This window comes from Echiichthys vipera (assembly GCF_963691815.1).
Source record: "Echiichthys vipera genome assembly, chromosome: 4".
Lineage (NCBI taxonomy): Eukaryota > Metazoa > Chordata > Actinopteri > Perciformes > Trachinidae > Echiichthys > Echiichthys vipera.
Window position 1 is genome coordinate 21,195,860 of NC_139829.1, and position 11,143 is coordinate 21,207,002.

The window sequence follows — 11,143 nt, forward strand, 5'->3', positions numbered from 1 at the left end:
AACACTGCTGGGTTTCCCAGGGAGATCGCAACTGTTTACTACAGACTTAATATAATGCTTTCATTCCTCTGGGAAATCCAACTTGTACGGCACTTTACAGGGCTGCACGGGCAAAATTCAGCAGTTTTGTATCAAATCTCTCTAAAAACGTCCGTGCTCACATACAGTACAATTAGTGATTGACATTACATTGCTCTCTTATCTGTTTTCCCAAGATCACCAGCTCCCACTGGCAATGTCTAACACCGTATAGGGCACTGTCTGTTGTGCACTTAACATGGCTGGTTGTGTTTATTACAGTGTGACCTCTGTGTGTGCGTGTGTTCACATATGTGGCGTATGACACACATATGTGGTGTAAGGCACCTAAATGTCCCCCAGATAGCGAGCCAGGCGATTCAGTTCAGAAGGGAAAGCACCCATAAAATGTGCAGATTGTATTATCCAAGCTTACACTGCTGTTATTGTACATGATTGTCATTACCAGATTTTTTCCAATGCAGCTGAGATACGCTAGTATTATTTGGAGTAACGCAGTGCGCCGTGATATGACTGAAATAAAATCTGTTTAGTTGCATGAACAGCGGATTTCAGGGGAGACAGATCTTATTAAATGGCCTGCAGACTTCATATACGATGCTTTATCAGACTGAAAGCATGAGAAAAGCAGGTGGTGGTGGGGTGGGGGGTTATGATAAAACCCTGGTTTGCACTGAACGCACTGAAGCTGCTGGTACACACAAGGACAAAATAAAAACATATTCGATATTTCCTGTGGAAACAAGAATCCTGGAAAAAAATGTTTGATTTAAAAAAATGTCTCACACTTCATCCTATCACAAAAATACAAGGATCAGAGATTTGGACAGCATATAAAAACCACTGATAAATCTGTAAAAAACAGAGTTAAGAAAAGACCGGCAAAAGCCCAGATTGTGCTGAGGCGATCCTCAGCACCGCTTTTGTGTGTGTGTGTGTGTGTGTGTGTGTATGTGTGGGGGCCAAAAAACAAACAAATAAAAACACCATAAATAATTACATCCTGATACTGTCATTTATCTTGGCATTCTTCCTTTATCCTTCCACTGTAGACTCCCTACAAACGTCATCTGTTCAATGCTGCGTGCATTAATTCAGGACATGAGGACTAGAAACTACAATGAGGGTCAAGACTGGAGTATTAAGGGGTTGGCTTTCTGGGTTAGGGTCATTTAGTCTGAAGTGTGTGGTGGTGGTGGTGGAGGGGTTGAAGGTGAGTCTTCCTATGACTGGGGGAGGTGTTGTCTGATAATCTCTCTGGACTGCGGGGGAATCCTGTCGGGAAAACGAACGGAAAACTCCACGATGAGGTCACCACGCTGTGACGGGTTCTTGGGGAAAGGCAGGCCTTCCCCTCGAAGTCTCTTTGCCGTCCCTGGCTTGATGATGTCGTGACAGGGGAGCGAGATGATGCGGTTTTCCAGTGTGGGAATGCTAACTGTGCAGCCACACAACGCCTGGAGGAGAGGAGAAGAGATCGAGAGGGTTAGTATCTGAAATGCCAAAGCAATGAATATCTCGATGACTTCATGTTTCCGTGAACTTAAAATGTTTATCTTCTTTAAGTATGTCATCCTAACAAATCAAACCTCCACGTGTTTTCTGCGTGCGTTCATTGTGTGTGTGAGAGAAGGCAGGTCCTACTGACAAACTGTTTTAGTAACAACTGTAGCACTGTGGGATCTACAGAACACCATTTGGAAAACATGACTTGGCAGTGGAAAAGTTTTCTGGTCTTTGTGTCTGTGTGTAGGTGGAAGGGGTGTGTGTATGTAAGTGTGCCAGTGTTGGAGGGGCTACACATTGCAAAGGAGACTAATTTTAGCAATGGTCTCATAGCCGGGGCTAATGCAGCGCAGGAATCGGCTGAGCTCGTAAATAGTTGGAGGGCCTGTCAAATGGGCTGGCAGGACGAGGGGAGAGAAAACACACACGCACACGCACACACACACACTAAGCCTCACCTCCTTATCACAAAGTCTGATGAATCCAGTTGGAGTGTGGAGAGCGCTAAACTAAACATGGAGACCTGTGGTTATCACGACTTCACAGGCTTTCCAGTGAGCATCACTCGCCAGATTTGCACTGAATAAAAACTATTTAAATCCACAACTCTGTGAATGAACATCCTGATGAATAAAAAGGTTTCTTATATAATGCATTTCTAAGCAACAAGGTCAGTGAATAAATACCATAAAGGTGTTGAGAAAGGAAGATGGAGAGCCATTGTGCATGACCAATAATTCACTAGGATTGAAAGTGTTTAGTTCAAGAAGTAAAAGAAAAATAGTCTAAAAGTACCCAGGGGTAGGTCTTTCAAAGAGTGATAGTGGGGCATCTTTGTCTTGAAAGGGTTTGGGACACTGACCATATACTGACATGCTAACATTTGCCAACTAGCAGTAATTTGATTTTAAACAAAGCACAGCTGAGACTGGTAAAGATGTCTTCAGTGCTGAAATCCCCAAATGTGAAACTCATGGTGGCGATAGAGGGTATGTTAGGGGTAATGACACGTGTAAGAGAGAGTAAGGCAAATTATAAGATAGAATACATGTGTGGTACCAGGGAATGTCAAATAAAAGACTTCTGAAAACCTGAATACTCTTTTAAAAGGTCCCCTATTATAAAAAAAGAAAAAAGAAGAGATTTCCATAACTTTTTTGATTATAAAGGCACTAAAACAGAGCGTTTTAGACAGGGTGATACAGGCATGAGAAAAATATGTTTTTTTAACAGCATGTAAACGTGGAAATGTACATAATATGTCGCATTTAAGCTATATTCTACTCAGGGCAACTTTTAGGAAAACATACCGACTCTTAACGGCAGTTATCCTGAGGCAACCGGCCCCTCGTGATGTAATAGTGATTGGATTGGCACATGCTTAACCTCTAACACCCGGTCCATGTCATTACGTGGCCAATGTAATCAATGTATCAAGCCTGCTGGAAGATCTCTTTTGTCTCGCCTAGTTTTGTTTTTAACAGACAGGGTTGGACATGTGGACAGTTGAAGTTCAGTGAAGCAGAGCAGCTGCTCCAGAGGACAGGTCGTTTTCCAGCCATGACATCAGCCTCCTTTTTACCCGCTACATACACTAGGAGGTGATTGAGCCGATGACTGGGACGGGGACTAGTGCTCATCCTCTTGTTATGAACAGTTCCATTCACTAACAAGTCTTACACACAGAGACAGGTTGCCATGGCGCTCAACACACACCGCCAGCTGATCTGAGGGCCCAATGATTGCATAAGCCTCAGCTCAGACAACATAGCTCTGGAGACAGATGGACAGACAGACAGACAGACAGACAGACACACACACTGTATATTTTGATATTGCTATATTTGCGAGATTGGTCTGTAGATGAATCCCTTGGGGCCATATTCTAATAAAAACCATCACAGAAAGGACCAGTTTAAAGTGTCCTCATCATCACCTGAATACTGATTGCTATTGCTGCATTTAACTGACGGGATTGAACCAAAGTACTTGCTAAACAGATAAAGATGCTGCCTTACTCCCACACTGATTCAACATCTTCTACCATTGAGGACAAACTTGCCTTTCTAAGTGATATCAGAAATAAAGCTGTAAAGAGCTGTCCACTTTGCCTTTAGAGCCCAACAGCTACAGTTAGCAGCTACGTGTGCTTGGATGTGGGTTTTGCAGTGGTGACAGGAGCTAGACATGCACTGCCACAGATGAAACCAGCACACTGCAGAGGCATCCTTGATGCCGGGGAGAGCCTGACCACAGATCAAGATATACTGTAGGTTGATTTCTTGGAAATCAACGTGTCAAATTTCTGCTAACTGCTTCTGACTGCTGTCACAGTGAATGCATCGCAGGGCTAGAAGTTGCCGCTAGCAGAGTCTCCCAGGTGTTTATAGCTTGGCCAACAGGCTTGGCAAGACTAAATGAAACTGCCCATCAGGGCATGCTTCAGGCAGCAAACACAATTGAGCAAACAAATCATACAGCAGTTAGAATAAGACAAACTATAGACTATATCTGCGTTTTCTTCTGTTTTTGCACATGACTGAGCACTTATTGGAAACAATCTTGCTAACTAGGTTGTTTTATCTACTGCTGCATTGCAATCCATTTGCAACATTATATGTGGCAGGTTGTCTGGTGTGCAGCATGTGGCTGGTGCTGTGTTTTCACTGCAGCATTTAGCATCACATCTTCAGGGAAACGGAGCAGAGTGGGAGCGGTGGAATATGAGCTCTTATTTGCTTTGGATACTGAATCATCTGACCCACTTCCCTTATATTCCCCAGATACCCCCCCCCCCCCCACACACACACACACACTCCACATTTCTCCTTCTATCCTCCATCCCGACTTTAGCTGCATCCGACTTAAGTCTCTTATCTGGCTGCCATAAGAGCAGAGTACTTAGCTGTGCGAGTTCTGCAGTGCAAACTTAATCACTGTGCAGGTTTGATCACGTACCATCTCCTGCTTAATACGACTTGATAAACTTCAATGTGCTCTCATTAACTAGGCTGTCCTCACTGATGTGCTGTGTGCAGACACCCACCACCGGCTAATGACTTCTGACAAGTCTGTGCTGCTGTTCAGAATTGGCTTGAGTGGAGTAAAAACAACTCCCCTGACATCTTCAAATCTTTGAGAACACCTGCCATTAAGCCCAACCATGTGGACTGAAGGCCAGTGGAGTGGCAGTGCTCTTAGAGACATTAAAGCTTGTGTAACTCGCAGATGGAGCAGAACTGTGCTGGACCCGTTGCCCTCGTAGGAGCGGCCAATTAAATGTCCTGCCAGTCACAGTTATAGCAGCCTGGATTGTCACCACTGTCTTACTACAATCCATCTTTAACTGAGTGTGTATTTGCAAATAAGCTAGAAGATGCAAGAGAGTGTGTGCATGTTAATTCCTGTGTGTAGCTGTGTGTGTGCCTGCTCGCATGCATGTTTATGGATATTTATTCATACAGCAGTGCAGAACAAGTGAGGATGATGGCTCAAGGCCGGTCACACAAGGACATCACATTCCCACTGCTTCTCTCACACTGCAGCGACAGAGACTCTGCTCTTCACCGATCCTGCCCTGCAACACACACACACACACACACACACACACACACACACACACACACACACACACACACACACACACACACACACACACACACACACACACACACACACACACACACACACACACACACACACACACACACACACACACACACACACACACACACACACACACACACACACACACACACACACACACACACACATAAATCAACACCTTTCCACCCCTTCACCTCATCCCCTGTTGGCCCAGGTGGAGTGACAAGAATGAAAAAAAGAGCAGGAGTGGATAAAAGTTTTTGGGGATATTCATCAAAGCCTTTGCAGCTCCATGAATGCATTACATTTCTGCCTGGTTTGCTCCACTGGGAATCAAACCCTCAAGCTCAGCAGCATCATCTGCTCATCCACATGCAGAAACGTGACAAAGAGCGAGCACAGGGGAGCAGAAAGCAAAACAGAAGAGACGGACACACCTCTTTTAGACTGATCTTGCAGTTAAAAATGATATTGGAACCGTCTCTCTTGAAGTGGGCGTGCCCTTTGTCTTTAAGCACAAAGGCTATGTCGGCAGGAATGTTCTCGGGGGTCTCGTCCCCCTCTTTCGGAAAGGTGATCTTGGTCCCCTCCTTCCAACCCTTCTTGATGATAATGTTGAGGATCTTGTCCTCTGTCTTCATGCTGCGCCCGTCCGGGTTCAGCCTGCGGCGGGTGATCTTCATGCGCTTGGTGCAGCCGTGGAAGATCTCTTCCAGCGAGACCTTCAGCTCATGGACCACCGGAGGGTCCTGGTGCTTGCGCCCGGTCCCCAGGCGCTCTGACGGTGCCCCCCTCCTCCTGCGGCCCTCACCTGGGAAGCCATTGTTCATCCCCGTCGGAAAGCCAAACTGTCTCCCCATGTGAGCGAAGGGGTCGTCCTCATCCACGTCCATGTCCGGCTCTGCATCGTGGTCGTTGTGGAAGGAGAACCCGTTGGAGCGGCCGTGGCTGCGGTTGGAGCCAAAAAACATGTCGAACGGGTTGGAGCCGCCGAAGAAGGAGGCAAAGGTGGCGTGGGGGTCTCCGTGGAAGGTGTAGTGGTACGTTGAGCTGCCAGGAGCACCTGATGAGCTGCTGCCTCCTGTCCTCAAACCTGAGAGAGAAAAGAGAGAGAGAGGAACGTGAAATCTCATACGCACATGCACACTCAAACGCCCACCGTGCTGGAAACATCAATATGAAGTCAGATGCCAGACACAGGACAAAAACTGCATGTGGATAACTGCACAGAGGAGAGAGCTGCCCCCGTGGGCGGGAAAAATCCCACAGCATTACCGATCTTCCAACAGCGCTGGTGGTGGAGAAACTCATTAAATACCAGGTCACTCCATCCATCACACACACAAACACACACACACACACACACACACACACACACACACACACACACACACAACAGAGGTACATGCACAAAACACCCACAAATGCAAACTACGGCAGCCGCTGCTATTCATATCTCAACCACGTAATGATCTTGAGCCATCTGTCTGTCTGTCTGTCTCTCTCACACACACACACACACACACACACACACACACACACACACACACACACACACACACACACACACACACACACACACACACACACACACACACACACACACACACACACACACACACACACACACACACACACACACACACACACACACACACACACACACACACACACACACACACACACACACACACACACACACACACTAGCAGCTGAGGTAGACTAGTAAAGGATGTTGACACTAAAGATAACAATGGACAATCAAACACACAGACAAGAAAATATGGAAGAGACACAGTATTATTACTTCAGTGACTGAAGCCCACCAAAGCCCTCCATTGTGATATTAAATGCTGTTCCTGAGCAATTTAATAAAAACTTAATACATCATAACTCCTCTTTTACAAGGCCTCACTGCTCTGCTCTGCACTCTGTGACTTCTTTCACTCAAGGTCCTGCACAGACACAGACAGACAGACACAATCCCACACATGAACCTCCCCCTCCTCACCTTCCTCTCCCAGCTGATCATAGACGACCCTCTTCTTGGGGTCGCTGAGCACCTCATAGGCCTCTGCGATCTCCTTGAACTTCTCCTCGGCGTTGGAATCCTTGTTCTTGTCTGGGTGGAAGCGCAGCGCCATGCGCCGGTATGCCTTCTTGATCTCCTCCTCGTTGGAGCCCTTGGGGATGCCCAGGGTCTTGTAGTAGTCCTTCCCCATAGCTGCACACACGCATACACCTCTCTGGACTGGGACCCCCCCTCCCACACCTCTTCAGCTCAGGCCGGTGGTCAAGTCACTGCAGAGATACAAGGTGATGTTGTTAAGAGTCTTGTCACAGTCCACCAAGGAGGGTGCTGGACAGACCTGCAGCCTATATGTGTCCTGGCTGAGGTGCAGAGTGCACTCAAGAGCTCTCCTCATGGACTTTACTGCCAGATCTATTTCGTGATAGTTGAGAAATGGGAACACAGAGTGATGATTTGTACTAACTGTTGCTATGGGGATGTGGTTGCTGTGCAGAGGAATTCCCTTCATCTGCTTTGGGGCTTCTTCCCTTTCAGCCAGGCAGGTATAGGCTTATAGGCAATACAGGATTGATTTATTTCCAATGTATTGAAATGTGATTTTGCGCAAAAAATACGCATACGATCGACATGGCTATTGGCTGATGAGCTGCCCCCAGATCTGCTGTGTTGAACCAGCCGGAGACACACAACCTGTCCTGAAACTCATTGAGACATTGCGGTGCCTCTCACAATGACACGGGGATCCTCCGATTGACCAAGAGGGAGTAAAAAAGGCTCGTTATCATAACATTTTGATCGCTGCCTGTTTGTAGCCTATATAGTATAGTCCGACAATTTACACCATTATTAATATTGGGTTATTACCTATACTGACTGATAAACACGAGACATATCCCGTATTGACCCATATACAGTAAAAAATAGTGACACGAAGCCGGGTTCAAAATCACCTCATGAGATCGGGAAGGACGCGACTTAAAAGGAAGATAACGCAAAGGAAGAACAATGAAATAAAAGGAAAATCCTACCAGAATGCTCAGCAATAATACATGAAGAATGTATCACATCAACATGGTCCAGCTTCTCTTTCTTTCTCGCTCTCTCCTTCAGCACAGTTATCTGCCTGCCGCCCCGGCACTGAGCAGGTCCTTATAAATTGACGTCAGGAGGCTCATCACGGTCTCGGAAATAACCGGTGACCACACACTGTGAGGCGCATCTGACGTTTCACTGGAAAACCTCGGACAACTGCCCATCCACCAAAACCCACATCACATAATATAAGCCCAAACTAAATCACCAAGATTTAGAGATCAAGGTGAAAAGGTTCATCTTGTTCAGTCATAAATAATCCAGTATTTAAAAAATACATAAAAACTTATCAACAGAGGCTGTGATGTTGGGTTACAAACTCTATTCCCTTATCATGGTTGATAAATGTGTCTGCCCCCTAATCCATGATCATGATGTTCTCCGGTCCCACCTCTGCGGTGTAAAACATGCGCAGATTTAAGCATCTTTCGCTCAATATAATGCGTTCAAAAATGTGTTGTTTCCTTACCGAGTCCGCTGTCTTGTGTCCGATACTGGTTAAAATAAAATAAAAAAAATCCGTTGGCAGTCTGGAGAGCGAGCCCGGCCCTCCCTCTCTCAACCAGCAGCCAGCCAGGGCTCTTTGTTCAAGGTCCGCTCACAAACACGTTCAGCACCCGGAGTTGGATTAGTTACATTATTCAGGGTGAAGTTTGATTGAACCATTTGAATTAGAAAAAGAGCAGAAGTGCTTTAAAATTCTTCTCTTGTAGGATTCACCGGGGGACAAGGCTGCGGTTCACTCAGACTCAATCATGTTTGGGGAGAGAGAGAGAGAGAGAGAGAGAGAGAGAGAGAGAGAGAGAGAGAGAGAGAGAGAGAGAGAGAGAGAGAGAGAGAGAGAAGGGGGGGGGTCTTGTTTGCTGACAGAAAAACACCACCTGATAATAAAGTAGTGCGTGTGTGTAGTCGTGCCTGTGTAAGGTGATGACTCCATACACTCACGCATTTCATCTTCTATCTTTGTAAAGACTGAAGATGTATTCAGAGTCGCATCCCACATTCCCCAACGCCAAACACCTAAAAGTAACCCTTTCCTGTTCTCTAAACTTGAGCCCCATGTGACCTTTAACAGTGACCCCGAGATCAAACACTTGGATGCTGCAGTGAGGTCAACCTGGCACTGGAAATCTACTTTGTCACTTATTTAACTCAAACAATTCCCCACAAAATAACACAACTAATCCTGAAAACCCTGACCCATAGCCAGATTATATGGAGGGGTACTTGGGTTTACACACTTACAGTAATTAAAATAAAGAAAATCCTAAACTGAAGAATTTAACATCAGAACCTACTTTAAGGTAATAAAGTAGGGTCAGTTGACATATATATTAAAGCTACTGGATCCCTTGAGTTCTGAGACCCTGAAGCAGATTCCCACTTTACAGCGTTGCTCTGTGCCTGATTTGACCTTAACCTAATTCTAAACAGGATCCTCAACCTCTTCATCAGTGCCACGGTCCAGATACAACTTCAAAATGTCCTCTCAGTTTTTATTCGTCCTTCATTGTAAGAAGATTCGGTTCATGCATCAAACTGAACACCCAGTACATCCTCAAGGCCAAACAGTCCTCCCTAACTTCAGTCAGACCATGGTTTTCTAAAATCCGCACATACAGTATTACACCTCCGGTGGAGCTCTGAGTCATTGATGACTTTTACAGTTAAAAGTAAAAAAGGAGCGAACTGCTTCTGCTCTGCTGGGTCAATGCTAGAGAGAGAAGGAGACACATAGAGACTCATTTAAACTTGAGTCACCACTCTCCACCGGACTGGCGAGGAGGTGCGAGAAAAGTGGGTGTCTAAATTGGAGGAGGCTGTCTGACACACACATACCCACTTGCTCTCACACTCACACACACATTGAACATTCAAAACAATGCAAACACACATAGAGAGAGAGAGAGAGAGACAGACATTCCTATGTGTCCAGCTGAGTGTGTGTTTTGGCAGCAGGGAGGGACTTCAGGCTGATGCAGCTGTCCCCTGAAGAGCAACTGGTCAGCAGTGGAGTGTTATTCTGTGCAGCCTGTGACTGACACTGGGACATGCTGAAATCAACTGCAATGCACTGATGGAAATCTGCACCTGCCTGTGCCAAATGTGCACACAGGTTACACAATGAATCTACTCATTCCTGTCGGCGGTTCTTGTGTAACTTGTCTAGATTTTCACAGAATATAATCACAGTTTTATGTCTGCAGTCTAATTGCCAACAATGAATGAGGGGAGCTGATCCACCACGTGCTGCTCTGATTGCTGAGTGTGCACTCAAACAGTCTAGGAACAACTATTCCTGACCTGACGCTGGGTTTCCATGGTGACACGGGAGTCTGCCAGACAGGGATGTGTTTGCCAGTAGCACAGTCCCAGTAGTGGGTCCTTTGAGTTTGTGTATATATACATATGTGTGTGTGTGTGAGAGCGAGAGAGAGTGAACAGGGGATGAAGTTAATGTCTGAGAGCAACCGGTTACATAAATATTGACTGCTCCAACACGCTCCGCCACGGGAGAACGGGAAGATGGCGAGAGGCAACAGACCCCCTTGTCTGCCTTTTTTTGGAGTGCGAAGAGGAGGATTAGCGTCTGTAAGCATCTCCCACCTCCTCTCTCACAGCCTCAGAACATCCCGTCCTCTCCATCTCCTCTCTCACATCTACCCTCCCTGTAACCATAGAGACCACTGTTGCCTGAAGAGAGGTTTTCTCCCGGACAGAAGTGGTGGTGTCAAATGAGGATGCTGGATGCGTGTGCACAAAAGCACACAGCTCAATGCACAGATCCCTTCCTGAACAATGTTTTTTTTAACTGGGAACATGTACTGTCGCACAGAAAGAACAACAGGATGCGGGTGACAGTGAAAT

The 11,143-nt window shown here is 46.1% G+C and overlaps 1 protein-coding gene across 1 annotated transcript; it reads right to left on the reverse strand.

Annotated features, from left to right (window-relative positions):
* Positions 1–596: 596 nt before the first annotated feature.
* Positions 597–7,373, reverse strand: dnajb5 (DnaJ heat shock protein family (Hsp40) member B5; the record flags this gene model as incomplete). Its single annotated transcript, XM_083912687.1, has 3 exons — positions 597–1,496; positions 5,589–6,244; positions 7,163–7,373. The coding sequence occupies 3 exons, from the start codon at positions 7,371–7,373 to the stop codon at positions 1,263–1,265; spliced, it is 1,101 nt and encodes a 366-aa protein (XP_083768813.1). The 3' UTR covers positions 597–1,262.
* Between the last annotated feature and the right edge of the window lie 3,770 nt (positions 7,374–11,143).